General features: G+C 37.9%; 10 protein-coding genes across 10 annotated transcripts in view; 4 read left to right on the top strand and 6 right to left on the bottom strand.

Annotated features, from left to right (window-relative positions):
- Positions 1-73: 73 nt before the first annotated feature.
- On the top strand, positions 74-6,537 carry LOC100640626 (kinesin-like protein KIF18A). Its single transcript, XM_003387486.3, has 15 exons — positions 74-207; positions 333-949; positions 1,257-1,361; positions 1,468-1,578; positions 3,192-3,389; positions 3,459-3,559; positions 3,622-3,697; positions 3,777-3,851; positions 3,927-4,133; positions 4,182-4,238; positions 4,298-4,427; positions 4,477-4,621; positions 4,677-6,179; positions 6,259-6,366; positions 6,416-6,537. The coding sequence occupies exons 2-15, from the start codon at positions 338-340 to the stop codon at positions 6,450-6,452; spliced, it is 3,465 nt and encodes a 1,154-aa protein (XP_003387534.1). The 5' UTR covers positions 74-207; positions 333-337; the 3' UTR covers positions 6,453-6,537.
- LOC100637591 (probable ethanolamine kinase) lies at positions 6,496-10,468 on the bottom strand. Its single transcript, XM_003387462.3, has 7 exons — positions 9,859-10,468; positions 9,230-9,375; positions 9,086-9,169; positions 8,752-8,841; positions 8,363-8,427; positions 8,226-8,299; positions 6,496-6,636 (listed from the first exon to the last, which is right to left on the bottom strand). Exons 1-7 carry the CDS (start codon positions 10,425-10,427, stop codon positions 6,576-6,578), a joined length of 1,089 nt encoding a protein of 362 aa, XP_003387510.1. The 5' UTR covers positions 10,428-10,468; the 3' UTR covers positions 6,496-6,575.
- Positions 10,469-10,627: 159 nt separating this feature from the next.
- LOC105313211 (ras guanine nucleotide exchange factor Q-like) lies at positions 10,628-14,334 on the top strand. The gene is made up of 4 exons (XM_011406442.2): positions 10,628-11,927; positions 12,241-12,369; positions 12,654-12,778; positions 13,093-14,334. The coding sequence occupies exons 1-4, from the start codon at positions 10,653-10,655 to the stop codon at positions 14,204-14,206; spliced, it is 2,643 nt and encodes an 880-aa protein (XP_011404744.2). The 5' UTR covers positions 10,628-10,652; the 3' UTR covers positions 14,207-14,334.
- LOC100640499 (valacyclovir hydrolase-like) lies at positions 14,280-15,194 on the bottom strand. The gene has a single exon (XM_003387485.3). The coding sequence runs from the start codon at positions 15,185-15,187 to the stop codon at positions 14,306-14,308; it is 882 nt and encodes a 293-aa protein (XP_003387533.3). The 5' UTR covers positions 15,188-15,194; the 3' UTR covers positions 14,280-14,305.
- A 17-nt stretch (positions 15,195-15,211) lies between these two features.
- LOC105313210 (protein saal1-like) lies at positions 15,212-16,931 on the top strand. Its single transcript, XM_011406441.2, has 8 exons — positions 15,212-15,453; positions 15,506-15,589; positions 15,652-15,731; positions 16,007-16,066; positions 16,116-16,231; positions 16,279-16,485; positions 16,535-16,708; positions 16,761-16,931. Exons 1-8 carry the CDS (start codon positions 15,238-15,240, stop codon positions 16,856-16,858), a joined length of 1,035 nt encoding a protein of 344 aa, XP_011404743.1. The 5' UTR covers positions 15,212-15,237; the 3' UTR covers positions 16,859-16,931.
- Positions 16,841-18,228, bottom strand: LOC109582932 (protein Spindly-like). The gene is made up of 2 exons (XM_019998010.1): positions 18,004-18,228; positions 16,841-17,952 (listed from the first exon to the last, which is right to left on the bottom strand). Exons 1-2 carry the CDS (start codon positions 18,184-18,186, stop codon positions 16,933-16,935), a joined length of 1,203 nt encoding a protein of 400 aa, XP_019853569.1. The 5' UTR covers positions 18,187-18,228; the 3' UTR covers positions 16,841-16,932.
- Positions 18,229-18,407: 179 nt separating this feature from the next.
- Positions 18,408-19,640, bottom strand: LOC105313209 (E3 ubiquitin-protein ligase NRDP1-like). The gene has a single exon (XM_011406440.1). The coding sequence runs from the start codon at positions 19,638-19,640 to the stop codon at positions 18,408-18,410; it is 1,233 nt and encodes a 410-aa protein (XP_011404742.1).
- A 76-nt stretch (positions 19,641-19,716) lies between these two features.
- On the bottom strand, positions 19,717-21,544 carry LOC100637466 (ras suppressor protein 1-like). Its single transcript, XM_011406439.2, has 10 exons — positions 21,445-21,544; positions 21,272-21,384; positions 21,172-21,222; positions 21,054-21,121; positions 20,953-21,005; positions 20,783-20,904; positions 20,631-20,713; positions 20,470-20,584; positions 20,263-20,392; positions 19,717-20,040 (listed from the first exon to the last, which is right to left on the bottom strand). Exons 2-10 carry the CDS (start codon positions 21,372-21,374, stop codon positions 19,911-19,913), a joined length of 855 nt encoding a protein of 284 aa, XP_011404741.1. The 5' UTR covers positions 21,375-21,384; positions 21,445-21,544; the 3' UTR covers positions 19,717-19,910.
- Positions 21,545-21,618: 74 nt separating this feature from the next.
- LOC100640372 (ATP-dependent zinc metalloprotease YME1L1-like) lies at positions 21,619-25,463 on the top strand. The gene is made up of 22 exons (XM_019998008.1): positions 21,619-21,711; positions 21,763-21,903; positions 21,947-22,067; positions 22,120-22,215; positions 22,262-22,386; positions 22,434-22,544; positions 22,608-22,677; positions 22,748-22,810; positions 22,852-22,959; positions 23,007-23,077; positions 23,131-23,221; positions 23,284-23,436; positions 23,495-23,627; positions 23,681-23,743; positions 23,787-23,899; positions 23,949-23,993; positions 24,136-24,246; positions 24,292-24,387; positions 24,435-24,490; positions 24,540-24,740; positions 25,018-25,104; positions 25,161-25,463. The coding sequence occupies exons 1-22, from the start codon at positions 21,691-21,693 to the stop codon at positions 25,305-25,307; spliced, it is 2,223 nt and encodes a 740-aa protein (XP_019853567.1). The 5' UTR covers positions 21,619-21,690; the 3' UTR covers positions 25,308-25,463.
- Positions 25,464-25,534: 71 nt separating this feature from the next.
- Positions 25,535-27,673, bottom strand: part of LOC100640247 (AP-2 complex subunit alpha-1-like) — a 4,095-nt gene continuing 1,956 nt past the window's right edge. Inside the window, exons 11-14 of the mRNA XM_019998006.1 lie at positions 26,203-26,370; positions 26,083-26,152; positions 25,771-25,905; positions 25,535-25,693 (exon numbers count right to left, since the gene is read on the bottom strand). Coding sequence (XP_019853565.1) covers positions 25,616-25,693; positions 25,771-25,905; positions 26,083-26,152; positions 26,203-26,370 — 451 coding nt within the window. The 3' untranslated portion in view covers positions 25,535-25,615. The remainder of the gene's footprint in view (positions 25,694-25,770; positions 25,906-26,082; positions 26,153-26,202; positions 26,371-27,673) is intronic.

Here is a 27,673-nt window from a genome sequence, read left to right as displayed (position 1 = left end):
CACATTGTAGGTGTGGCTAAATTGCCAAACTGACCAATCAGATTGCTCTATTTTAAATTTGGCAATCAAAATTAGAAAATTTGAATCTGCCGGTCACACAATTTTGTACATTGACATTGCAATATCAAGTATCATCATTAAAACCTTGTCGTCAGTTTGTCCGAGGAATAGTTTGATCAGCACTTTCTCTTTGAGGATTGTTTCCAGGTAAGGACTCCATCCTGTCCTCTGTCTGACAAAGGAAGAGGGCCCGAGATAAAAGAGAGAGAGTGGGGGCAGTAGACTTAATAATTGTAAAAATATATATTTTATTATGTTGCCATCTTCTCTAGCCGCCATGTTTAAGAGAAGGCCTCTCTCTCTAGTGGAGGATTCAACTGATGGAGGGATTGCTCGGGAAGGAGGCAGTAACGGGGTGGATAAAGAAAGGAAAGGATCAGAAGAGAAAGAATATGAAATAACTGACACTGGAAACACTAACATGAGAGTCATCGTGAGAGTGAGGCCAGAGAATGAATCAGAGATAAGGAGCAACTGTGAGACCATTATACGTCAACTGGACGAACACGTCCTTGTGTTTGACCCGAAGCAGGACAACATGCCCCAGTTTGAGGAGAGAGGCGGGGCAGGAGGCGGAGCCAGGAAGAGACGACCTTTCCTCTCCAAGAAACACAAAGACCTGAGGTTTGCTTTCGATCGTATCTTTGATGAAACCTCCAGCCAGCAAGAAGTGTTTGAGACAACAACGAAACCAATCCTTGACGGGTTGCTTGATGGCGTAAACTGTTCCGTGTTTGCCTATGGTGCCACTGGGGCAGGTAAGACCTACACTATGCTCGGGAACGAGGAAGAACCTGGTATCATGTTTCTAACGACAATGGAACTGTATCGGAGAATAGAGAGGCTCAAATCAGTCAAGATATGTGATGTGGCAGTCACTTACTTAGAGGTAATATACATTATTAACACACATCCACTTATCATACACCTGCTAATGCTAATGCTAAAATTGCTTTGCTTCATAAAAAGTGATATAACTTTGGGATTCCTAAAATGGCTCTAATTTGCCTGAAAGATTAGTTCAGGATGTGTAATAAATTGTCTTTGCTTGTCTGAAAGCATTTGTTGGTTATACCCTTTCCTAAGCGTCAGTGGAACCTCATTGTCATAACTCAATAATAACTTATCATCAATATGTTGATTTATGTTCACACATCATGTATCATTAGCAATCCCTTGTATCTCGCTATTGGTAGATTTATAATGAAACAATAAGAGACCTTTTGGAACCCTCCGGAGCCCTGGCCATGAGGGAGGATGGGAGGTGTGGCCTTGTGGTTAGTGGACTCTCTCAGCATCAAGTTAGTTACCAGCACAATAATGATGACATTAATATGAAAGAATATAATTATTAACAATAATAAAAGCATTATTAATATTTTATTGTGTTGTCTTTACTGTTTTTAGCCTAAGTCGGCCGAAGAACTCTTACAGATGTTAGCTGACGGAAATAAGAACAGAACCCAACACCCAACGGATGCTAATGCTACCTCCTCTCGGTCTCACGCTGTGTTTCAGGTAATTAATAATAATAATAATAATAATAGATTAATAATAATAATAATAATAATAGTTATTTTAAGTTAATATATGATACAGTGAATACCAGTGAGTTATTCTTCAGATAGCAGACGTTCCTAGCGCTGGACATTAGTAAATTATCGTATGACAGTTTCTGTGAGGCACTGACGTTTTTGTCCGATTTAATCCGACCAGGTTTCACTCTATTACCAATTTCTTCAAGAGTGTTATCGTCATATATGAAGTTAAAAGTGTAATGATTTCTATTGTTGAGCTGATTCAGTAGTAGTATATTAATAGAACCCTGCAAGGGCCACAGTAAGTACTCATCATATTCCCCTCTCAGTAAATACAAGGAAACCCTCAAAGAACCAAAGACCACGTCTACGCTAAAGGACATCTTGTAGCCTTTATCGTGAGTGTAGAACGGATCGCTGTTCCAGACTAGCTTCCCAGCATTTGGTTGATAGTAAAGGTTAAAGTCCTTCATGATAAAGTGACGCTCGAATGTGTTGTATTTCGCTTTTTGTTGGACAGATCTCTCTTCTGTGAGCATTGTACTTGCTCTTTTAAATGCCTTCACATCTTTGTTTAAATCAAGGATCTCATTTTCTTTTGTTTCTAACAAAACTGCCAATTCTTTTACACTTTCTTTAAGCTCTGCTATCTCTCCATCTTTCTCTCTCAGTCCTTCTTCTATTACTCTCTCAACGTTGCTTTCTCTCATTAGTACAGCATCTTCTCTCTCTTTGAGTGATTGAGCGTATCTTGTAAGCAGCTGGAGGTGTCCCTCCATATTGTCACTGATGTGGCGTGAGAGGGAATACCCTCTCCTTCTCTCGTTATTGAAACTAGTACACCCAATGGCCGTACAAGGACAAACCAGGTGCATCTCTGTTGAATTGGAGTCATTACAGACGTGTTTAGTGGCGTCCTTTCTTATAAAAGTCATCCCACAGTTGTACCTGCAGCTTACGAGAGCGTACCCACAATCCCCGGTCAGGGTATTCAAGTGTTGTTCAAGGTCTTTAACCCTCCCTGTCCAGTGGCAGCCATTGTTGATACAGTGGACTCTTAATGCATCAAGCTCTTCTTTAAGACCTGGGTCTGGCCTGATTGGGAATCTCTTGTCACTACAAACTGGACATGGTTCTTCATTGATCTTGAGCTGCTTGATGCACGGCTCACAGTAGCTGACTCTACAGCAGGTGGAGAGTTGTGGGTCAAATAGGATATCATGACACAAACTGCAGAAGAATTTGATTGATGGAGACTCAAGGAAGTCATATCTTAGCTTCTTTCTCTTTCCTGTTTCTCTTTCCTCTCCTTCAGCCATTGCCTCCCTGTCCTGTGATGTGTGCCTTTTTAGGAATTAGTTATGATAAACGTGACATTCTTTTGGAGTGATTCACTCATCTGTATAGAAGACACTGGATCTTTAAAAACATTACAGCACAACACATTAAGACTAGTTAATGAAAGGGGAAATAACCACTGGCCCACTTATGAATACCTGGGTGTGGTCATTCATTATATTAATAATAATAAATTATTAATATTAAAGAGTTTCAGTAATTCATGAGCTCATCTCTCTCTCTCTCTCTCTCCAGGTGTATGTTAATCAAAGGGCTAGGTCTGGCGGACTAACAGCTGAAGTGACCCAGGGCAAACTGAGTCTGATTGACCTGGCGGGATCAGAGAGAGCAACCGTCACCACAAACAGAGGAGCGAGGATGAGAGAAGGTGCTAACATCAACCGCTCACTACTGGCACTGGGGAACTGCATTAACGCACTGGCTGCTAACAAAGTAATGGAGAGAACTGGTTTTATAATTATTTATATTTATAATTAATTATATTTTTATATTCATTTTTAGGGGAAGTTAGGTCACGTTCCTTACCGTAATAGCAAGTTGACACGCCTCCTTAAAGACTCACTAGGAGGTAACTGCAGGACTGTGATGATCGCTAACATCAGGTACTTTAAATACCAGCTGTACTGTCTCTTTTAAACACCACCTGTTACTTTATTCCTCCTAGTCCTTCAGGTCTAACTTATGAAGATACTTACAATACTCTAAGATATGCTGACAGGGCAAAACAGATCAAAACTAAAGTAAGGACATTTAAAAATATTAAAGAATATAATTATTAAAAAATATAATTATTAATTATTGTTAAAATTATGTTTTTAGTTAGTACGAAATGTTGTTAATGTGGATTACCATGTCACCAGATACAGGACAATTGTCATTGAGTTACAGAAAGAGGTTTAATTTTTAAAATATAATTACTAAATATATTATTATTATTATTATTATTATTATTATTATCATTATCAATAGATAGTTGAATTAAAGTCACAATTAAAGACGTCGCCTACGACGCTACCTGCTACAGTCTCCAGTGGTAGCTTGTGTCTCTTTGATGAGGAAACTGAAAAAATTAAAGAAAATACTTCAAAGATATACATGGACCGGGCAGGGATACGTAAAGCAATGGCTGATTTGGACGCTGTAGAGAGAGACACTTTACTGAGGATATTTAGAAAAGTACAAATTGGACTTTTATCAATTTTATTCTTTTTTGATTAATTTTAGGAAAAAGATTTAGAAAGAATTGAAGTTTTGACTGGAAATGACAGAAGAATAGCCAAAGTAAACTATTAATAATAAAACTTAATAATTAATATATTAATTAATATATTTTAAAATAGATAAAGTCCAAATTAGAGTACCTTCATTCTCGTTTACGAGACGTCAAACAGCAAAAGACGTCACTCCACCAGCAGCTATCAACCAACAATGAAAAGATTGAGCAATTCAGGACACAAATCAACTACTCAAGTTATTAATCTTTATAATTTACATTTAATTCAACCTTATCTCCCCTCAGGTTGTTCTGATGATGTTTCCAAATATGTTGAAGCTGTTACTGAAAACTCTAAACTAGACTCCGAGTGCAGCTACCAATGGAGGCAGACCAAGCACCTCCTCCGTTACATCAAGAACCAGGAGAAGGAAATATCAAGGACTGAGAAGTAAGGCGGTCACTTTGCAGGTGGAGTCATTAAATTATGTTCCTTTTATCTGTAGAGTGTTCCTATTGACGCTTGAACTGGTTCGTAAACAGTATCAGCTCCTACAAGCAACGAACTGTCTAACTCCAGTAGTTAGGGACCTATTTGATTCTCTTACAAGACAGATTGACGGAGAAAAGGAGGTACTTTGGGCTAATAGTACCATCACTGACGACAGCCTGTGTAACGTATCAGTGTCTAGTTTTACTGCAACTCACCAGGCTTTGTTTGATACTATTGTTAGTCATAGTTCGCCGATAAAGAAAGGCAATACAGCTGGTTCAAGATACAGCTCACCAACCTCCTCAGCGTCCCTTGGAATACTCACCCGGTCTTCAGATCCTTTTGAATCAGAGACTATGAGAAACAGAGAAGGAAGTGGAGGGAGAAAAGTCAGCCAGCAGCACCCGCTGTCGGAGCGTAGGGTAGCAGTTTCTGGCAAGAAATCAACTGAGAGTGTTCAGTCCAGTGACAGCAGCATCAGTGCTGGTTCTTGTAAAGTGTTGAGTACTATGGCGACCAGTCCATCGAAAAAGAAAAGAGTATTATTTAGTCCGTCACCTGCTCCGAGTGATAACGAAGATGACAATCATGAGAAACCGATTATTAAAAGAACTACACAAATCAAATCACAAAATGACGCTCCTTCTGCTGCTAAAAAAAGTCACTTAAACTTAGCGCAATTAACAAGCATCAGTAAACCATACCCACCTTCTCGCTCCTCTCTCTCTCCTGCTCCTCCTCTACCAGCTCATGCTCCAACCATTCGCTCTCTTCCTTCTTTTAGTAACAATTGTTTTGAAGACAACTTTGTACAGAGGCCCCCTGAAAGTCCTGTTACCCCTAGCAACAGACAGGCCACACCTACTCAAGCTATACCGTTTTGTGTATCATCCGGTGGGTTCAAGCTACCATTACCAAGGACCACGCCCACCAGTGATATTAAATCCCGTACTCCGTTCAATTATCCTCCTCCTCCTTTAGCTGCCCCTTACTTTAGTCCAGCTCCTCATCAGCACTATGCCCCGCCCACTTTTAACAATCCTTTGTCTCTTAGCAACAGCCTGACTCCGCCCATGCAATGTGTGGCCTCGTTAAACTATAACGTGGACACTCCCCCAGTGCCCCGCCCTCCAGACAAACGATCAACTGAAAATTTTGTCTCTAATCCGATTTACATGACATCAATCCATTCAAACGATATAACAACTGATGAAGACTCACTGAACACAACTTATATTATAACAAAGGAGACAGGAAGTGGGCGGAGTCATCCTCTAGCTGTCCCTAATAAACTAAGTCTTAATTCCATTCATCAAAAGGGCGGGGTTGGGGGTGTGGCTGGGATGAGAGGTGCGAGAAAGAACAAGAAGTCACCAGTCAAAGTACCCATACGGCCGTTAGCCGAGTTAAGCACCAGCAGCAACGAGTTCAATAGCTCGGGTGACATCAACAAACCACAACCCAGATACCTGTCACTGACTAAAAGTGCAGCCATTAAAAGGCAAACACTTACAAGGTGAGTAGACCTTTCTCTCCCTCCCCCTCCCCCCTCTCTCTCCCTCCCTTTCATTAACTGTCTGTCTGTGTGTTCATAGGTCTGGAGCTTTCAATTCTTCACATTCCAAAGAGAATCATCCGTTCAACAGAAGCACCTCCCACGTTAATAAGAACAGTTATATTGGTAGACTCCAGCCACCCAACAGGTATAAATAATGATGATAATAGTGTTTTTTAATCTTGATCTATTTCTAGAAGTTTTAATCCCCGTAGCCAATCAACTTCAACTTGATTATTGCCATCTCATTGAAAGATATTATTATTAATTGTCAATGTCATTATTAATGTTGTTATTATTATTTATTTCTGTAATATAATTATAATTATTATTATTTAAAGTCCAGAGGTGTAAGATTTAAAGGGACAGGAAATGTTCCTTTTTAGCCAAATATTCGTTATATCTTACACTGCTGTACCTAATAATGAATGACATCAATTGATAGGACAAACTTTTAAAAGGTTTTATATGCAAATTTAAGTTACATGTTAGATTTTGACAATTTTTAAAAATGGCTGTAACTTGAAAAATTGAAGTCGAAATCAGCTCAAACTTTTTACAAAGCATAAGGACATCAATATGTATTAGAAAATGTAATAAAAATTGGGGGGTGATTTCAGAGCCATTTTTTGGGAAAAACCATGGGCTATAGTACAGGGATTTTTTTAGAATTTTGACGTTTTCTTAAAATGGCTGTAACTTGAAAAATTGAAGTCGGAATCACCTCAAACTTTCTACACAGCATAAGGACATCAATATGTATCAGAAAATGTAATAAAAAATTGGGATGATTTCGGAGCCATTTTTTGGAAAAAACCATGGGCTATAGTACAGGGATTTTTTCAGAATTTTGACATTTTTTTAAAATGGCCGTAACTCGAAAAATTGAAGTCGGAATCACCTCAAACTTTCTACACAGCATAAGTACATCAATATGTATCAGAAAATGTAATAAAAATTGAGGGTGATTTTGGAGCCATTTTTTGGAAAAAACCATGGGCTATAGTACAGGGATTTTTTCAGAATTTTGACGTTTTCTTAAAATGGCCATAACTTGAAAAATTGAAGTCGGAATCAGCTCAAACTTTCTACACAGCATAAGGACATCAATATGTATCAGAAAATGTAATAAAAAATTGGGATGATTTCGGAGCCATTTTTTGGAAAAAACCATGGGCTATAGTACAGGGATTTTTTCAGAATTTTGACGTTTTTTTTAAATGGCCGTAACTCGAAAAATTGAAGTCGGAATCACCTCAAACTTTCTACACAGCATAAGTACATCAATATGTATCAGAAAATGGAATAAAAATTGAGGGTGATTTCAGAGCCATTTTTTGGAAAAAACCATGGGCTATAGTACAGGGATTTTTTCAGAATTTTGACGTTTTCTTAAAATAGCCATAAATTGAAAAATTGAAGTTGGAATCAGCTCAAACTTTCTACACAGCATAAGGACATCAATATGTATCAAAAAATGTAATAAAAATTGGGGGTGATTTCGGAGCCATTTTTTGGGAAAAACCATGGGCTATAGTACAGAGATTTTTTCAGAATTTCAACGTTTTCTCAAAATGACCGTAACTTGAAAAATTGAAGTCGGAATCAATTCAAACTTTCTACATAGCATAAGGACATTAATGTGTATCAGAAAATGTAATAAAAATTGGGGGTGATTTCGGAGCCATTTTTTGGAAAAAACCATGGGCTATAGCCTTGGGTATTTTCCAAAATTTTGCCATTTTTTTAAAATGGTCGTAACTTGAAAAATTGAAGTCGGAATCACCTCAAACTTTCTACACAGCATAAGTACATCAATATGTATCAGAAAATGGAATAAAAATTGAGGGTGATTTCAGAGCCATTTTTTGGAAAAAACCATGGGCTATAGTACAGGGATTTTTTCAGAATTTTGACGTTTTCTTAAAATGGCCGTAACTTGAAAAATTGAAGTCGGAATCAGCTCAAACTTACTACACATCAATAATAATTTATCAATGAACTTACGTCAAATAATCAAAGTCAATGGTAGCAATTGAAGCTTGTATCAGTCCCCATATTGTCCACATTAGGTGTGCTGCCTGAATATTAACGAGTTATAGACATTATTTCCATTCTAAGATACTTATCACTTCAGTACATACCAAAGCATATTTATTGACTTCTCTATACAGCTGGTGCAGATCAGTGTCGCTGATATCACTAGTACCTAAAATATTCAAGCAGTAAAAGTACTTGTGTGGTAAAACACCCAACAGTGTATTATATATGAGAGAAAAGGCATGAATTATTAGCAACTAAAAATCCGATTTTAATTAAAATCAGCTCAAACTTTCTGCACAACACAAGAACATGTATATGTATCAGAAAAAATTTTTAAATGATTATTTCTCTCCTTTTCAATTTTGACAAAATACTCAGGACTATTACAGTGCTTTATAAAACAACAGAAGCTGATCAATGTGATAAATTAGTAGTTGAGAGAATAAAATTATAATTTCATAAATATTCATGGAATGATAACGAGGGATACCTTTCAATTCAGTTAAATACATTCTCAGCCACTTCTTCTGTAGTTCTTCTCCTGGGTATTTAGTATAATCAATGTCTTTAATATCGATCCCTAAATGATGGTTATCATATCAAAATTGAAAGTTTACAATAAAAATTCCCGTTCTTTCTGTTCAAAAAATAACATGATTATATGGCTGCACAAGCTCATTTTGATTACATTTATATTTCCTGGAACATTCAATAAAACAGAAACCACTAGAATGAGTCACACTGTAAACATTAACATGCTTACAAAGATTGAAATCATTTTATCCCCTCTCTCTCTCCCCCCTCTCTCTCTCTTTCTTTCTTACCAACAAATTCACAAAAATGATCAGCAATATCGTATGCCCTTGGATTCAATCCAGCATATTCAAAATCAATAAATGAGACATTATCTATCAAAAGAATACCATTATATTATTATTATCACTATAGTCCAGCTGCCATTATAGTACCTTCTTCTTCATTGTAAATGATGTTCCCACAGAGGAGGTCATTATGACATAAGACAAGTGGAGACGATAGTTTCTCTAATTCGATTGTAAGCTCCTCTACTTCTCTCTTCAAAGGATCAGTAGATCCACCAAATGATCTCAAATATCTGCCGAGGATATTGCACAATAGTAAATATAGGAGCAACATTGTTCAGTTGAGTAGAATCCTCTCATTGTGTAATGTTAAGGAGATGATTAGCAGATAACATCACTCCATACCACAGTATACTTAGTACATCAGTACAATAGTTACTGGTCACATTGCTACTCTAATTACACTATGATGCAATCCACACACATACTCACTCACTATAATCACACACACACACACACACACACACACACACACACACACACACACACACACACACACTATAATCACACACTCCAGTGTGTGTATACACTCACACACTCCTCACTGTATATACTGAACTGCTCAAGCCATCATCAATTGTATAAACATACTAAAAGTACCAATCCTTAAAATTCAATACAACTATTATTATTATTATTATTATTATTATTATTATTATTATTATTATTATTATTATTATTATTATTATTATTATTATTATTATTATTATCATTACTTTTCATTATCTTCATCTTTGCTGTATGTATCAGGTATCTTATCAAACCACGTAAAAAACTCATTCAATAGTCTTGACTTTCCGTTTGAGAGACTCTCCGGGACCTGAACTTTGTGAAACCTTGCCAAGGTCTTTGCAATCCTCCTACACATGGCAGGGTCGCTCATCTCGTCTATGGTGACTGGTCGACCGGGGACATACCCATAGGCTATCCCGTTATCAAACTGACAATGAAGCTTAGTGGAGAGACGGAGATCACTCAGTAGTAACATGGTCGTTATTTCTCTAACCCTGTCTATCATTATCTCTGTGTCTTGGCCGTTAAACCGAATTAGCACCATATCATCTTTCCCTCTGTCTCTACGGTACACACCAATCAGTGTATTAGTAATTCCATCAGTAAATTCCTTTGTAGACAGCTCTTCTTCTTGCCCCCACCTCAAAAGAGGACATAAATGTGTCCTGAAAGATGATAGTAGCTCCTTAGGATTGATTGTAATTGGAACATAGCTCCAGGTCAGACCACCATTGGTTCTCTTCTCAATCCTGCTGCTGCTGCTGGCAGCCATACTTGTTGTGTCTCCTTTTTAAATGTTCACACCTTCAGAGAGAGGTGTAGGTGGACCGGATAAACTGTTATCAAGAGAGATGAGTAGATTAGGTAGTGTGGAATGCACGTATAGTCTAAATGGGCCCAGCAGCCTACACTGCTGATCGCAGGGACAGGAAATGAGTTGTTAAACTCCTAAGGAGATCAGGAGGTCCGTTTCTTATCAGCAGTTCAAAAGGTGTTCATGTGTAGTCTAACAGCCAGTAGCCTCTCTTCTCCTCTCCCAATGATGCCCGAGGAAAAGAAAAAGTTCAAAAAGAAAGGGGGACAGGCGAAGGACAGAGAGTCCAACCCGCAGCGACCGCAAGAGACAGAGCTGGTCTCGCCGCAGCGTGTGCTAGCAGAAGAGTTCACAGAGATCAAGGCAGAGACTGATTCCAGTGATGTAGTGAAGCTGTATCTAACTGATAGTGAACTGGTGGTGGCAAAGAATGAAGGCGGGCAGCTCAGACATGTTAGGACTCACTCGCTTAGAAAAGACAGCCTGACTAAGGAAGAGAGAGAAGGAAAGCTAACGCTGACTGTACAAGAAGGCGACAATGTCCTTTTTAATTATAAGATGAACAAGGATGACAATCATGAAGAATGGCTACAGAGAATATCATCTCTATCACAAGTAGACACAGTTTCTTCCCTTCCCGTTAGACTGCCTATCCTTATTCCTGACAAACCTACTCCTCCTACTGTTAGAATTCAAAGACCCTCCAGAGAATGGCATGGAGAAACTTTCTCTTCTAAAGAAACCGCCCAGTTCATGCCATCAAAGAACCGAATCAAATCCTCACCACTCAGAAGGAGAGAGGCATTCCGTCCGAGAGACATAAAGAGGTTTTCTTTTCATCGTTCGTCAAGCGCCCCACCCGAAGATGAAGACCAAAATGAAGAAATAGTTCCATTTTCTCCGTCTCATCTAAAGGAAAACGATAAAGTTGTCAAGTCGTCTCCGTCCTCTCGAAATTCTTCACTTAAAAAAACAAAACTGATGAGTTTCTCGCCCAAAGCTCACAAATTTACGCGTGCTCTATCAGCAAAGCTCATGAATGCCAACACTTCACTGTCAGCCCATACTTCACCTAAACCAAACAAGAAAGATGTTTTTAAAAGAGGACATTCATTCCATAGCGAAGTCTCTACTGCTAGTCTGCCTCGCTCTCTACCAAATAAATATGTCAGAAAGAGTCAAACTGTGTATGTATCACAGCCTAAGTCCCCAGGGTCCAGCAATCTCTTTAAAGTCTTTCAAAGGAAGAGGATTCATTCAGTGACCAGTGGATTGGAGCAGGTGGACAGTGGAGAGAGGAGCAAAACTGATCTCTTTAGTCGGCCAAATTGTTCAAAACTATATCTTCAAGATCCACAGATATTGGCCGAAGAATTATCACTTATAGATTCTGAGATGTTTCGCAAAATCTCAATATCTGAACTGATAGACAATGCTTGGATGAATAAGAAATCAAAGGTACAATAATAGTAATAATGATGATAATAAAAATAACAGTGTAGCAATTACTCAAGTGAATTTGGCAATGCATGGAATGTATATTGTTACATATCAAATAAATGGCATATGATGGATAAATGGCATATGATGGATAAAAGAGGTATAATGTCCCTGTTGGTGTTATTAGTGCTTATGTGACATTCTTCTGTTTGTTTGTTTGTTGCCTGGTTACACTTTTATCAAACAACTTTCAAAGGGCCATTCTCCTGTCTGATCTCTGTCACACTTTTTAATAATGTTTTATTAAATGTGTTTTAATATTCTTTTACAGCAATCTACCTCGCCCAATGTACTGGCAATGATACAAGCATTCAATCGGATTGCTTGTATTGTCTGTACTGAAGTTGTTCATGAAAGATGTCTACAGACCAGGGGGAAAGTGATCAGCAAATACATCACTGTAAGTATAGGAAGAGAGAGAGAGAGAGAGGAAGAGGGAGAGAGAGAGAGAAAGGGAGAGGGAGGAGAGAGAGAGGAAGAGAAGTGAAATTGAGTGAGTAGTAATTTGTAGTAGTTGGTAATGAGTGATAGAGACAGCGTGTCTTGATTAAGAGTTAATAATTAGTGTTGGGATTTGTTATAGAGAAGTGTGGGCAGACAATTACTCTAATTGGTAGTAAACGCTATCCACATAGCAACCATTGATGTTCATTAATTTACGAATTGTTTCTAATATTACTTTAGTTGGCCGGAAGATGTTATAAACTTCACAACTACAACTCAATGAAAGCAATACTGTCAGGGCTTCAGAGTCAAGCCGTGTTTAGATTGAAGAGGTCTTGGAACCATGTGCCGTCCAAAAAAAGAAAGTAAGTGAGATAAAAGAGCAGCTAAGCATTTTGGAGGGGGTAAAAGTTTAGCAAATTGCTTTAGTACAATAATCCTGAAAAGGATGCAGACCTAATAGCTAATGCTTAAGTGAGAGTTAGACTGATGGGAGCGATGGTAGCTAATGGCGTGCATGAACTCTTACACGATTCATTGAACATGAACATATAGTGGCACACAAGACGTCATCATCTTTATATTAGTTTGGCGGTCGTTGCGTCATTGGCAACATTTGAACTTGTTTGTTTGATATCATTCAGACTGTTTTAATTATTGGAATTTTTAATTGTTGTAGGAAGTATCAGAGATTGTCTGCCATTATTGACAGCGATGAGGTTCAAAGAGAAATGGAGATTAATCTCCAGAATCGTGTCCAGTGCGTCCCTTACCTTGGCTGGCTGCTGACTAACATTGTTCACTGGAAGGACTACAAGTCATTGAGAATGAGGTCCGAGTCTTTTTCTAAAGAAACAAAGAGGAATAAATGGAGTCACAGGGCATCAGTGTGTTCTGTGTCAATGCCTACTTCACCAGTAAATGATGATGACTCCACTCTGCTTCATTCTACTGAGGTTATGTCAAGAAGTCTGTGCGATATGCTCCAAGTGAACTACAAGACGACCACAGTAACTCACCCTCTCTTGTTATCAATATCTCCTCCAAGTCAAGAGTTCCTTCAAGTCAAGGGGGCCATTACCAGTGCTTCTGATAGCGATAGCTCAATAAAAGCTGACAGTGCCATAGGACTGGATAGCAGCATGAGTCAAGCTAGTCCTGAGAGAAAGTCTGAAGTTAAGAAAAAACAAAGTGAGGAGGCAGTTGTGGCAGAAGATGAAGAAGAAGATCGTGATAATTATTGTTTGCCTGTTCTTGAGCAGCATTTTGATGACAGCGAAACTGAAGAAGATTGCTTGTCATCTTTATCCTCTTCAACTCTCTCTCTCACGTCTCCTTTCACCACTCTACCCTCCAGACCTCAGAAGAGAAGAGTAACACTACCTATTCATCCTCCCTCCTCTTCCCCCCCTCCTAGAGTTGAGGTCTGCCTTCATTCCGATACTTCTGGTACTCTATTCAGTTCTTGTCCAGTTCATCTACACTCACCACTGTATGACTTTGATGAATCAACCATCTGCAGGCTCTCTGCTGTAGCAAGGCAGCTCTTACTGGACAGCAATGAGGAATGCACTACTGACTCAGCCAGCAAAGAAGTAGTAAATGAAAAAGATGAATCTACTGATCACCCTCTTAGAGATGCAATGCTGACCCTTTTTGAGCAATATCAAGTGAACACTTTAAGCTATTTGACTGATTATTCAAGCAATGCTAAAGTGAGACACCTCATAATGGAGGCACCATGGATTGATGATGGTGTGTGTCATGCTGTCTCGTTACAAGTTGAACCATGAGAGAATAAACAAATTTCTTTTATTATGTATATCTTCTGCGTCCATACTTGGTTAAATATATGTTTTTATAAAGTTTTTTTTATTTAAAATTTTATCGTATTATTTTTGTAACAAAAATTCCTCAACAATTTTATTAAATTCCTGTGAATATTTGATATGAATATTATGTTTACCATTAGGGAATACATGGACTCTGGTATCACTGATTGCATCATTAAGATAGACTGGATGCACTTCTGGTACCAATGGATCCTTGTCTCCATGGAGAATAAGTGTAGGTGCTTTTATTTTGACTAGCTCCTTCATGCAAAGGTCGCCATTGTGTTTATTAAATATGTGTATCATGCTGTCCAGCCAGTCAGACCAAAGTTGAGGTAGATCACTTCCATATATGGCTTGAAGAGAGTCCCTCATTCCAGGGCTCCATTTCTTAATGTCTCTTGTCTTCTCAAACATTTCAATATCTTGTTTCGTCAAGAATGCATTCGCTCCCCAAACGACTAATTTATTGACTAAAGATGGATATAGAGCTGACAGAAACAAAGCAGCTACTCCACCATCACTCCACCCTAGAACTGAAAATGGTTTTCCTGGCTCTACTGCTTGCATGATGTGATAAGCATCAATGCCGTCTTGCTGAAGGAAGTGTATTGGTTCTGTTTTAAACTGTCTTCTTTGTGATCTGTTACGTCCGTAACCTAACGGATCAAAGGCTACGATATTGAAACTAGAATCAGGTCTGGAGAAATACTCCAGCTGGTACTGATAATCAGTACTAGCAGTGCCTAGGGCACCTGGAATATATATCAGTGAATGGACACCACTTCCTCCTTTTAGTACATTGAATTGTCCTCTATTTGGCACATTAACATCAATGGAAGAGATCCTCTGGTGATTTCCTGTACTCAAATATCTTCCCAACGGAGCCAGATGAGATGAAATTGACTGTGAAATGAAACGAGAGAGAGAAAGCAGAGCCATTTATAAGGCAGGAAGTAGTCTATACAGGTGTGGCTAATATGGTGTAGTAAATGGCTACAGGTCCAGGAGACAATACCTCAGAAAAAGAAGAGAATGATGATGCTATTGAAGGAACAGTCTTCAGCAGGTCCTGGGTTCTCTCTTTATTAGTGAAGCTAGTAAGAGCTGCAGAAGAGACTCCATCAGAAGAAGATGAGAGAAACTATGAGCTAGAAGAGACAACTGAGAATGAGCTGTGCTTGCTCTGGGATCTGACCGTTAACACTGTAAGTTTTAATTTACCATCTGGACTTTATAAGGATTTCATTTTAATGTTAGGAGATTGTATCATTTATGCAAGAGCATGATTCAGTTCAGTTGTTGGTTGGTTGTATCATGAGATCAAAGTATGACAGACTAACAGTGAGTAAGATGATGTGAATGTTATCCAAAGAGGATATTATTTTCTATAATATGTCTTGTAGGAGATTTGCTTAGGAATTTGTAACAATATAGCTTGCAAAACTGATGACAGAGCCAAAGACTTCATAATACCTGATATAATGTAATTCATAGCACATTACCACATGAACCCATGAGAGACTGAACATGTTATTTGACCAGCCTATATAAACATGAATCCCATCAAGGGCCTGTGTGCTACTGTTTCAATGAAGAGGCTATAGTCAATGAGCTAACCACTCAATTCATTCTACTGCTTTGTAGTTAGTGTTACACTGCTACATTGTAGAGATCTGAATGATACCTGACTATAATGAGACCCAGTGTACTACTTTTTTATTAAATTTTGTAAAAATACACTTGTTTCTTTTATTTCAGAAATATTTGCTTGTCACTTTTGGCTCATTCTGACTCCAATGTGCTACTAGAGTTGTCAAGGTATTTGTTATAACAAACTGATAATAATTAATTCTTTTGTTCCATGCAGGCTGATAATCACATGCTTGACATGTGTAGATACACAGTTTCATTGGACTAAAGCTATTTCTACCTCTGACACATTTCTTAATGACATATCCTTCATATTTTCAAGTTCTACAAATTGTAAGTATAGATGATGATACCATTACTTGCTCTAAGTCATTTTAAAGGTGATTTGTTAAGAAATGCTGCAACAATTTTGGACACTATCTTTGATATTGAGACAGATTTATTATCAAAATGGTCCAGCTCTAGTGAATTGATGAATGGTATCTGTGAAGCTCTTGATGAATGTAAAAACAATACTGATATCACATCAAGATTAATGTGCATATTACAGTCATATACAACCACTGAGAATGGAATAGCTTCATTAAGTGAGTGATTCCTATTCAATCCTTTCTCTTACTTATTATCATGATATAGTTACAAATGGAGAGAAGTTGTATCATCACGTTGTCCATTACTTCAGTAGAAGTTATAATTCTCATGCTAGTAGTGATGATTCTGAAGGAGTAGTAGCTACTCTCTCTTTCTCTCACTTTATTCTTATAAATTTCCCAGAGGAATCGAAAATATTAAAGAAATTGCTTTCATCAGGTAAGAAGTTATTACAACTTTTGATGTTTTATCATTATTTTTTCTATTTCAGATGAAGATGTAATGAAATATTTAAAGAAACTAACTGAGAATAAAAATTGCCAAGTTCATGCCGCAGAAATTATAAAAGTATTACTCAGAAACGAATAATAAGATTAAAATCTATATAAAAGTTACACTATAATGAAGTATCTTTTAAATTTCAATAAACAGTTTCACGTCATTCAATTCTTAAGCTTTTTGTCAGGTTTGTCCACCTTTGTCTCCATGTTTATCTTACCTTCAGAGACAGTTAGTGCACTCATTTTGTTAAGAGATGCTTGCAGTTTAGTATTTTTTGACTTCTCTTCATGTATTTGGTATTTCAAGAGCTGGATTGTTGTGTCTTGCTTTTTTATTGCTTTATCCATTAGAAGAAATCTGTCATTTTCACTCTTTATCTCGGAAATAAGGTGAGCAAGTTTTGCATTCTTCTCTTCAAGTTTAGCTTCTTGTTCCTCTGACATTTCCTCCATTTCATCGTATAAATCATCCAATTTGACTTTCAGATAATTTATTTCTTCTTCACGAATATAGTCATCCTTCATTCTGTCATATAGTTTCATTTCCAGTACTTCTCGATCAAGCGTTGCATTTCCAATTTCATACTCTTGACACTGAAGTGAATCCTTTAAATTCTCTTCCGATAGCTTCAGCTCTTTGAGAGATTCTTGCAAAGTCTCCGTATCTCTTGTCAGTATTGAGTTCAGTTGTGAAGTTTCTTGGAGTTGATTCATGAATGCTGTTGAGTTTGAGCTGCATTCACTTAGCACATTTTGTAGTTCATTGACTTTGCTCTCTTTCTCTTTGTCTGCCAGTCTCCATTGATGTAGTAAGCCATTGTGTTCAGATTCAAGCAAAGTCATTTGTTCCTTCAATCTTTGTATTTCAATACGATCCTCTTCTCTTTCCTTAACAGCCAGCTCAAGTTGTTCCTTATGCTCCATTTTTGATTCCTTAAACTCAATCCTGCACTCTTGTATGGCAGAGATGAGCATCTTGTTCCTTGAGTCAAATTGTGATGTTTTAAAGTAAAGGAATCCGATCCAGTAAGCCATGATGACCATCAGCACAAGCAGGAGTAGTATCCTTGACTGTACGGTGTCATTGTCATCTTCATCATATTGATACCTGGCAGCTTCATGTCGCCTCATCACTACTTGTCTGTCAGAATTAGTCCTGCTAATCCTCTGGCAGTATTGCTGCTATAGAAATAATATCAAATAATGTACTGCAGTGTAGTTTTTATTACCTACCTTGTTGCTGCTGTTTGCTGCAGCTGTTGGTTTCTCACAGCTATGAGGAGTAGGTCTTGACTGCTTCTCGGAGGCTGATCGTGGAACTGTCTGAACTCCAGCTGCTAAGTTCTTTGATTTATTTGATTGTAGTTTTGAAGCAGAAGCAGTCTCTTTTTTGCCAGAAACACCTTTCCCCATCATCAGCTGCCAGACAGAGTCCAAGCATGGGATGTATCTATGGTTACAGGAACTCTTTTTGTACCTTTAGCTTATGCGTGGGCGGTCCATTCACATCCGGTTCTTCTGTGACCTCACATCCGGTTTGGATTATTATTGTTTTCATGCATAATAAACTATTTCAAAATGTTTATTTAAAAATGAATACTCAAGTCCACACATTCAAACATCAATGCTAGTTTTAGTTAAGACTGTGAACTATCCAGGGCAGCTTTGGTGTCTTCTTCAAGAGGAGGGGACTCAGGGCTACAGCGAATATTAAGAATGACAATACGACAGCAGTAAACATGTCTGGCATAACCGATAACCTCTTCATTACTCTCATCAGAAGACTCTCGTGGGTCTTCCTGCAAACTCAAATCTTTATATTTTGTTAGTGTGAATATCTTACGGTCAGCACTGCTGTCGGTAGTTGACAATAAGAACAAGTCAACAGAGACATAGACAGGCCATTCTAGGGAATCATAGTCTCGCTGTGGGAGGACATTAAGAGACATTTTGACTGGTCCTTTCTCCGGATTACGACCAGAAGAGAAAATACTATGAGCTAGGCTATCCAGGGCTGAAGTGAACTTTCTAAGATTGACAACCAATTGAAGGACATAACCTTTTGGGTGTGAGTAGAACGAAGGACTGACCCAGGATGAATGTGTCGTGGTTACACGTACAGGTAAAGAAAGACACCTCTTTATCAGCTCATGTTCCACGTCTTTTAGGGATCCTGTGAGGGCCGACTCTTGAACTGAAGAAGCTTCTTTTACAGACTCTTGCAGCTGCTTCAAAGTAATGTCTTGCAACTCTTTTTCACATTTAACACTCGTGAGCTCTTCTTTTAGACTGAGTATCATCTCCGCTTGCTCCTTACACTTTTCCTCCAGTCCAACAAGCTGTTTTATCTTCTCTTCCTGTTCGCTGCATTTAGTTTCGACGATTGAAAGTCGCTCCTCAAACTTTCGAGTTAGGCTCAGTAGTTTTAATTCAGGCGATCGTTTAGGACACTCATCCTCTTGGTGCTTCTCTAAATGAATCCGCTGGAACTCCACTCCACATTCAAGAGGACAATTGATAACAATGTAAGCACAGAGAGAGCCCAGGTGAGCCTCAAGATCTCTTATCTCCCCGGTCCAGGGGCAGCCTTGCTTCTTTTCTGGACAGCAAATAACGAGGTCTGCTATCTTCCTTTGGAGCTGTCTCTCTTGCATTGTCCTAAAGCCATTGGTCTGACACATAGGGCAAGGTTTGTTGGCGTTGCTTATCCTTGTGATGCACTGGTTGCAGAACTTGTAGCCGCAGCAGTCGACTATGTGAGGATCCCTCAGAATCAGTTGACATATTGGACACTCGTATTCTGCTGGTGGTGTCTCCACAAAGACAAGATCATAGCCACCAAAAGGACAGGCTCCTTCTTCACCTGCCATCTTGTTTGAAGACAGCCCTAGTGCCCACCCTCCAACCCACTCCTCCACTCCAGGTGGAATTTATAATTGAATTTTCTGTTTACAGCTGACATTAGACAATAATGTTGTGTATTTATACACTTTTTTAATCATAATAATAATAATTATCAACATCACAATTCTAAACTGCTGGTACGTGTACTTGCAACTAAAAGTGAGATAATGATTTTTAAAATGAAAGACGAGAGGGGGAGGGAGAGGGAGAGGGAGTAAAACTGATACAGAGAATAATTACAAGTTCCATCCTGGTCCTGATAAAGCAGGCACTTTATGGCGTTTGGTATTGCGACATTTTTTAGCTGAACGATAGTCTCTCTTGACTTTTGTAAACTTTCCAGCTTCATTGAACTCAGCATAAATACTAGAGGAAAGAGAGTGAGTGTTGTGGTCAAATATTATGATAATTTTTAGCTCAAAAAGATACAGCCGTTGTATTTCCTGATACACATTGACGCCCTTACGCTATGCAGAAAGTTTGGATCAAATCCAACATTACTACAATTTTAGAGTTAGTTAGTGAGCAAACAAAAACAAGTCAATGTATGAGTTTAGGAACTAGTCAGATTATTCAAAAACAACTTACAGTCTGTACTCCTCCGTCTTTACATAATCAAAGAGTTGTTTGACAGTTGTGGACCGACTCTGTAGCTCTTCAATCAAAGGATTGTCGTATATTTTAAAACAACTCTTCTCCGTTAAGAAATTCAAACGAGCTAAGGGAGAAAGAGAGAGAAGATTGTCAAAGATACACACATGTATAATCTTCAAACAAGAATGTTTCAAATCGTACCCATTTCTGGCGGTAGGACATTTATTTGATTCCCTTGCAGCTGGAGTGTGGACAGCTTCTGACAAGCGTGTATGGTAGAGGGTACGTCAGCGATATCATTATCCCTTAGGATCAACTGAGGAGTGAACTTATAAGAGGAATGTCAGTTTAATTGAACCTACCACTTCAAGGAGGATAAACTTCTCCATATTTGGAGGAAATCTGTTTAAATCATTATCGCCCAAAAAGAGAGCTTTTAGACACCCTAACGCAAACAAACAGACATAAATAATAAACAAAAATGCCCCACTCCTTCTCCCTCTATCTCCCTCACCTCCAAGGTAAGCAAAGTTAGCTGAGAAAGAAGCTGATGACAAGTTGTTGTAAGTCATGTCCAGAATCTGAAGAGATGGGAACGACCCAAAGCCTCTCGGCAACTCGCACAACCTGTTTAACCTGTAACAAGATCCCCAGACTAATGTACATGCATACTTAGGTACTTACGCTAAGTTAAGCTCCCTCAGTTTTGGCAGGGTGCTTATGGTACTGGGCAAATCCTAACATTATTTATAGAGATTCATTATACTGTGATTCACCACACTGACCTCGAGCTGGTTATTAAAAAGATTAAGATATTCGAGTCCAGTTAGGTTCGATATTTCCGCAGGTAACTCTGATCATTGAACACATAATTAGAATTTTAAAACAATGATTCATTCTAACCTGTGATCTTATTATGGCTCAATATCAGTTTAGTAATGTGACGAGCAGAAACTAAGAGAGAGAGTGTGCATACAACTACTAATCATTATTCTTTCCTCACATAGCTCCGGTACGTCTTCAAGGGCTGATATCCCTTCATCTGCAAGATGGATCTCTTTCTTTTGCTTCGAGTTTTCAACTGCTTTCCTTAAAGCTCTGCTCATATTGTCCTGCCTAACGTTTGATGAGAGGTTAGGAAACAGTTTTAGATCATTTCTAGATATTTTTTCTTACCTTAACCTTGAAACAAAAGACTGAAAAGAGAAAAGAGAAAAGTTAAAGAAAGTTTACCTTCAAAAGTCAAAAGATGATTGATGGGCGTGGCCTCAAAAACCGGAATGAAAGAATACGGAAATGTGCAAATACCGTAAACTTTTTAGTTATGGGAGGAGCTTACATTAAGTAGGCGTGGCCAGTTTATTATTCCATCTCGTGTAACAAATCAAGTCTTTCTCTTTCTCTCTCTTCTTCTTCTACAAGATGATGTCTCTTCACATTCCAGTAACTATCTCGTGTTCTCCTCTCTTATCTGCCTCTCTCCCTCTCCTTTAGTTGCTTAATAACGCCAGTGTTCTCTCTGAAGCAGTTTCTGTACTCAATGGTGCTCATCTTGGCATGAACAGCGCCATTGGGAGATTATTTAAGCAACAGAAACTGTACGAAAGAGAAAAAGGAGGAGGAACATCACACAGAGTAAGAATATGGATTACATCTTAAAATTTTATTATTTCAAAAGGCTAGTACCACTCCATTGCTGAAAGAGTTGAACATCACTACTGATGTGATGTCACAATTGAGAGGAGAGTGGCCTATCGGGTCACATGACTGCCGTGTGACTGACATTATTCATTCTAGTGGTAATACTAGCCTCTCCATTAATTATACATTCATTATTATTATTATTATTAGGTTTAAAGAAGTTACGAAACCCTTATTTACTATTTGGTAGTATGACACGTAGGTGTTATTCCACAGCTGCTTTCACAAGGAGTTCCAGAAATAAAAGTAACCTAATGATTAATTTATAATAAGTACATGTACATGTATTTAGACTACAGCGGCTTGTTAACTACCAGGTGGAGTAGTAGAAGAGTCTCTGATTTTCGAATAATGCAGCTGGAAACGAGAGCTAATTCTGAGACTGATAACCCAACGGCCCAAGCACTCTACCTTGCTGTAAGTAGATACAATGATACAATCGTCCATTTATCAATTGGGTCTAGGCTGTCTGTGAGACTGATCCAGAGTATGTCATTAGAAGGTTTGAGAGTGGACGATATGCCATCAATGAAGAGGTGAGATCCATCTATCAGAAGGCCATCAACTTGACAACAGTAAGATATAGCAATGCTAGCATACTTTAAACCTCTCTCTCTTTGTGTTATTAATTAAAATAGTCTAATTCTGATAATTATTATAAAAACTTTGATATGAAGTTTCCATTTGGACAACAAATGCTGTCAGACAGTGAGCTAAACAATTTAATATTTATTTATTTATTTATTTATTTATTTATTTATTTATTTATTTATTTCAGATGCTAGTAGTGGCACTGGACATAAGGACAGTCCACTTCATGTTGTCGTCCAATCAACAAAAGGTAATTAATAATTATTAATTAATCAATTAATTATTTAATAGGTGGTGGCATTATACGAGAGATATGGTACTTTGCCAGGTTCATTATTTTGGCATTTCTTATTACAACTTTTGTCTCGTCAGCTTTATTCACTCAAATGAAAGGAGGAAGTAGGTGTGGTCTTCAGGGGTGTGGTCGTTAGCCATTTTATTTATAGCTCAACAAATGACTAAAGACTTCCGACCTGATATGACCGACCGAGAGTACAAGTTTGATGACGTCCAAGGAGTAAGAACACTCTGCGTTTTATTATTGTATTGTTACATGTACATGTACTTCAGATTGACGAGGCTAAGGCGGAGGTTCAAGAGATGGTTGAGTTCCTTAGGAACCCGAGCAGGTTTAAGAAGCTGGGAGCAAAGTTACCCACTGGTGAGAGAGAGAGAGACGTACATGATGTACTTTATAAAATGGTGTATGGACGTGTACTGCAGGTATGCTACTGATTGGTCCTCCTGGTACTGGTAAGACTTTACTGGCTAAAGCTATTGCAGGAGAAGCCGATGTTCCTTTCTTCTTTGCATCCGGCAGCGAATTCGATGAAATGTTTGTTGGAGTAGGAGCAGCAAGAATTAGGAAACTTTTCGGTAAATAATAAGAAAAATAAAACCTATCTAGTCTACCCACCCCCTCTCTCTTTCTCAGAACAAGCGAGACGTAGCAAACCCTGTGTGGTATTCATTGATGAGTTGGATGCAGTGGGAGGGGCCAGAATAACGAGTGCTATTCATCCTTACTCCAGAATGACACTGAACCAGCTGCTAGTGGAGCTGGACGGGTAAACAATAATAATAAACAAACAAATAAATAAAGGTTTGTTTGTTGATATAGTTATAAAGAATTGGAGGGTGTGGTTGTCATTGGAGCTACCAATTTCCCAGAATCACTGGATAAGTGAGTCACATGATAGTCACATGACCTGTACATGTACCCGTAGGGCGCTGGTAAGACCTGGAAGGTTTGACATTCACATTCACATTGACATGCCTGACGTGAAGGCGAGACACAATATACTAATGGTCCACTCTAAAAAGATAAAACTTGGACCTGGTAATAATCATTGATTAATTAATTAATTAATGTTATGAATATTAATTAGACGTCAGTATGGAGAAACTAGCAAGGGGCACTATTGGTTTCTCAGGTAATCTATTGATAGTAACATCTATTAATAGTAACGTCTATTAATAGTAACGTCTATTAATAGTAACGTCTATTAATAGTAGTTGCTAAGTAGCTCTGTTTTAGTAAAAATAGATCATGTTACTATTAATATACTTGAACAGGGGCTGATTTAGCTAACTTGATAAACCAGGCGGCACTGAAAGCATCAGCTGATGGAAAGACTGAAGTGACAGAGGAAGATATGGAATATGCAAAGGATAGAATATTAATGGGTGAGGTGATGATGTCATATGATGTCATATGATGTCATTGTTAAGGTCCTGAGAAGAAGAGTGCTGTCATTGAACGAGAGAATAAAGAAAAGACAGCTTACCATGAAGGGGGACACGCCATTGTAGCAATGTTCACTCCAGGTCTGGTCTATTAATAATAATGATGATTAATTAGTTGACAATTGCAGGGGCTCTACCCATTCACAAGGCTACTATTGTACCACGTGGGCCAGCACTAGGAATGGTAAGAAGCACCTGCTCCATTTAACCTGCCCCTCCCCCTCCCTCCTCAGGTTGTTATGCTGCCTGAGAAAGATCAATTGTCATGGACCAAGAAACAGCTGCTGGCTAGTATGGATGTTGCTATGGGAGGAAGAGTAGCTGAGGAGATAATGTATGGAGCAGAGAATGTTACCACTGGAGCCTCTTCTGACTTCAAAAAAGCAACAGATATTGCTACAGCCATGGTTACTAAATATGCAATGAGTGATGCTGTAAGTAACTGCAGCATGTCTGGACTGTGTTAATCTTATCTGATGCATATACATGTACATGTTCTTATGTTGTGTAGAAAGTTTGAGCTGATTCCGATCAAGTTTGGATTTTTTATGAATTTTTAAAGTTGCTCCAAAATTTGGCCAAAGTCCCTGTACAACCTACTATTTATCCTTGTGTTGTATCTATTTTGTAAAAAATGTTTATTTAAAGGCTCAGTTCCCTCTTACACTGTACATTATTATTTATTATTATTATTTATTATTATTTTGTTAGGTTGGTCCAGTGTTTCATCAAAATAAGGACAAGGTTAGCTCAACAACACAAAAGATAATTGAAGATGAAATTAAAAGATTGTTAAAAGTGAGGAAGAGAGAGAGAGAGGGAGGGAGGGACATGATTATAATCATTACTATCAGGAGAGTCATGACAGAGCTTACCAGCTGCTAAAGACTCATGCTACAGAACACAAAAGACTAGCGGAAGGTCTATTGAAATACGAGACTTTAGATTTAGAAGAAATTAAACAAGTGATCAGTGGGAAGCCATTATCAAGATCAGTATAAACCACACCCATTGTCCCTCTCTTGTGTCGTATTGTCATTGCATTCATTTATGTATTATATTAATAATAATAAGAAATAATAATAATAATAATAATAATAATAATAATAATAGTTCAGCAATGTTTTTAATAGGACAAGAAGCAAATCTATAAGAAACTAATAATAATAATAATAATTAAATGGGTGTGGCAACCTAACAGTTAATTAATATTAATAACTGCAAGAGAGAGGAGGAGATTAGAGACTGAGAGAGAGAGAGGGAGAATGTGTTTTAATAATGGAAGCAGTTTATAAATAATAATATCGTCCTAGAATAGCTCAGAAATCAATTCATTGAAATTCTTTGACACCGACTCATGACTGGTCCTCAAGGTCAGGCGATATTGCTAGAGAAAGATTTAAATTAATTCACAAAATATAATTGCTCCTTAATTTGTGGGTGTGTCTAATGATGATGTCATACTTTTGTCTGATGGTTTGGCTCAAGACGCAGCAAGCAACCAACCAAAACCTTCTTCGTCTTCACAATACAGGCACTCACAAAATTATCAGGATTAGGATCAATTCCTTCTAGCACTGAGAAACCAAATCCAGTCAGCTGGAGGGAGAGAGAGAGAGTGAGAGAGAGAGAGAGAGAGAGAGAGAGAGAGAGAGAGAGAGAGAGAGAGTGAGAGAGAGAGAGAGAGAGAGAGAGAGAGTGAGAGAGAGAGAGAGTGAGAGAGAGAGAGAGAGAGAGAGAGGGAGTGAGAGGATGAATAATAATCAATTTAGTTACTTTGGTAGAGGCTGTTTCTTTGTCCATTGGTTGTGTGGTAGTGAATATTTTTTGACTTTCTTGGGCAGGACTAAAGGAGGAGGAGGAAGAGAGTTAATGAATTGATGTTTCTTCGCTTACTTTGCCAGCTGCTTCCAACGTGAAAAGAAGGTCGGACTATCCATAGTGACCTTCTCTGAAAACTTGTGCAACATGATAGGGACTTTAACAAGAAACTGCTGCGGAGAACCACCAGTGCTGTATGGATAGAATATAATAATAAATACAACAACAATATCAGCACTCAAACTTAAGTGCATGCACATTCAGAATTTTGGTGCTTCTTTATAAATGGCCGTAACTTGAAAAATTGAAGTCGGAATCACTTCAAACTTTCTACACAGCATAAGGGCATCAATATGTATCAGAAAATTTAATAATAATTGGGGGTGATTTCGGAGCCATTTTTTGGAAAAAACCATGGGCTATAGTACAGGGATTTTTTCAGAATTTTGCCGTTTTCTTAAAATGGCCGTAACTTGAAAAATTGAAATCAGAATCGGCTCAAACTTTCTACACAGCATAAGGACATCAATATGTATCAGAAAATGTAATAAAAATTTGGTGTGATTTCAGAGCCATTTTTTGGAAAAAACCATGGGCTATAGTACAGGGATTTTTTCAGAATTTTGACATTTTCTTAAAATGGTCGTAACTTGAAAAATTGAAGTCGGAATCAGTTCAAACTTTCTACACAGCATAAGGACATCAATATGTATCAGAAAATGTAATAAAAATTGGGGGTGATTTCAGAGCCATTTTTTGGAAAAAACCATGGGCTATAATAGTACAGGGATTTTTTCAGAATTTTGCTGTTTTCTTAAAATGGCCGTAACTTGAAAAATTGAAGTCGGAATCACTTCAAACTTTCTACACAGCATAAGGGCATCAATATGTATCAGAAAATTTAATAATAATTGGGGGTGATTTCGGAGCCATTTTTTGGAAAAAACCATTTTTTCAGAATTTTGCCGTTTTCTTAAAATGGCCGTAACTTGAAAAATTGAAGTCGGAATCAGTTCAAACTTTCTACACAGCATAAGGACATCAATATGTATCAGAAAATGTATTAAAAATTGGGGGAGCCATTTTTTGGAAAAAACCATGGGCTATAGTACAGGGATTTTTTCAGAATTTTGACATTTTCTTAAAATGGTCGTAACTTGAAAAATTGAAGTCGGAATCAGTTCAAACTTTCTACACAGCATAAGGACATCAATATGTATCAGAAAATGTAATAAAAATTGGGGGTAGAAGTAGAGACTTCATGTACACTGTACATATTTATTATTATTATTATTATTATTATTATTATTAATAGGTTTATTATCCTTATTTATTAATTAATAAGAAGCGTTACGCTGGTTTGTGTTTCTCTACTCCTGAGAATTATGACAAAATGGACTGCAAAGGATTAGAAACAGTAAGAGAGAGAGAGAGAGAGGGAGGGAGTGGCAATATTAATTATGATTATTCTTTGAAGGTCAGACGAGACAATTGTCCTCTTGTTGCCAACCTATTGAACACATGTTTACATAAAATATTGATAGAG

The sequence above is a fragment of the Amphimedon queenslandica genome, unplaced genomic scaffold (genome assembly GCF_000090795.2).
Source record: "Amphimedon queenslandica unplaced genomic scaffold, v1.1 AMPQUscaffold_13344, whole genome shotgun sequence".
Classification (NCBI taxonomy): Eukaryota; Metazoa; Porifera; class Demospongiae; order Haplosclerida; family Niphatidae; genus Amphimedon; species Amphimedon queenslandica.
This window is presented reverse-complemented; position numbering and strand designations above follow the sequence as displayed.

What these genes read in the sequence shown, in the direction of transcription:
- LOC100640626 (XM_003387486.3), top strand. Translation starts at nt 338, where the DNA reads ATGTTTAAGAGAAGGCCTCTCTCTCTAGTGGAGGATTCAACTGATGGA. An exon ending in GGTCTCACGCTGTGTTTCAG is followed by an intron (nt 1,579 to 3,191) that starts GTAATTAATAAT and finishes CTCTCTCTCCAG; the next exon opens with GTGTATGTTAATCAAAGGGC. An exon ending in AAAAGGCAAACACTTACAAG is followed by an intron (nt 6,180 to 6,258) that starts GTGAGTAGACCT and finishes GTGTGTTCATAG; the next exon opens with GTCTGGAGCTTTCAATTCTT.
- LOC100637591 (XM_003387462.3), bottom strand. Translation starts at nt 10,427, where the DNA reads ATGGCTGCCAGCAGCAGCAGCAGGATTGAGAAGAGAACCAATGGTGGT. An exon ending in TCATTTTTGTGAATTTGTTG is followed by an intron (nt 8,842 to 9,085) that starts GTAAGAAAGAAA and finishes ACCATCATTTAG; the next exon opens with GGATCGATATTAAAGACATT. An exon ending in ATTGACTTTGATTATTTGAC is followed by an intron (nt 6,637 to 8,225) that starts GTAAGTTCATTG and finishes ATTCATTATTAG; the next exon opens with GTACAGCAGTGTAAGATATA.
- LOC105313211 (XM_011406442.2), top strand. Translation starts at nt 10,653, where the DNA reads ATGTGTAGTCTAACAGCCAGTAGCCTCTCTTCTCCTCTCCCAATGATG. An exon ending in GGATGAATAAGAAATCAAAG is followed by an intron (nt 11,928 to 12,240) that starts GTACAATAATAG and finishes ATTCTTTTACAG; the next exon opens with CAATCTACCTCGCCCAATGT. An exon ending in TGATCAGCAAATACATCACT is followed by an intron (nt 12,370 to 12,653) that starts GTAAGTATAGGA and finishes ATATTACTTTAG; the next exon opens with TTGGCCGGAAGATGTTATAA.
- LOC100640499 (XM_003387485.3), bottom strand. Translation starts at nt 15,187, where the DNA reads ATGGCTCTGCTTTCTCTCTCTCGTTTCATTTCACAGTCAATTTCATCT.
- LOC105313210 (XM_011406441.2), top strand. Translation starts at nt 15,238, where the DNA reads ATGGCTACAGGTCCAGGAGACAATACCTCAGAAAAAGAAGAGAATGAT. An exon ending in GGGATCTGACCGTTAACACT is followed by an intron (nt 15,454 to 15,505) that starts GTAAGTTTTAAT and finishes TTTTAATGTTAG; the next exon opens with GAGATTGTATCATTTATGCA. An exon ending in ATTTTCAAGTTCTACAAATT is followed by an intron (nt 16,232 to 16,278) that starts GTAAGTATAGAT and finishes GTCATTTTAAAG; the next exon opens with GTGATTTGTTAAGAAATGCT.
- LOC109582932 (XM_019998010.1), bottom strand. Translation starts at nt 18,186, where the DNA reads ATGATGGGGAAAGGTGTTTCTGGCAAAAAAGAGACTGCTTCTGCTTCA. An exon ending in CAGCAAACAGCAGCAACAAG is followed by an intron (nt 17,953 to 18,003) that starts GTAGGTAATAAA and finishes TTATTTCTATAG; the next exon opens with CAGCAATACTGCCAGAGGAT.
- LOC105313209 (XM_011406440.1), bottom strand. Translation starts at nt 19,640, where the DNA reads ATGGCAGGTGAAGAAGGAGCCTGTCCTTTTGGTGGCTATGATCTTGTC.
- LOC100637466 (XM_011406439.2), bottom strand. Translation starts at nt 21,374, where the DNA reads ATGAGCAGAGCTTTAAGGAAAGCAGTTGAAAACTCGAAGCAAAAGAAA. An exon ending in TGAAGACGTACCGGAGCTAT is followed by an intron (nt 21,223 to 21,271) that starts GTGAGGAAAGAA and finishes TCTCTCTCTTAG; the next exon opens with TTTCTGCTCGTCACATTACT. An exon ending in AGTTTATCCTCCTTGAAGTG is followed by an intron (nt 20,585 to 20,630) that starts GTAGGTTCAATT and finishes TTCACTCCTCAG; the next exon opens with TTGATCCTAAGGGATAATGA.
- LOC100640372 (XM_019998008.1), top strand. Translation starts at nt 21,691, where the DNA reads ATGATGTCTCTTCACATTCCA. An exon ending in TGACATTATTCATTCTAGTG is followed by an intron (nt 22,068 to 22,119) that starts GTAATACTAGCC and finishes TATTATTATTAG; the next exon opens with GTTTAAAGAAGTTACGAAAC. An exon ending in CTGCTAGTGGAGCTGGACGG is followed by an intron (nt 23,628 to 23,680) that starts GTAAACAATAAT and finishes TTGTTGATATAG; the next exon opens with TTATAAAGAATTGGAGGGTG.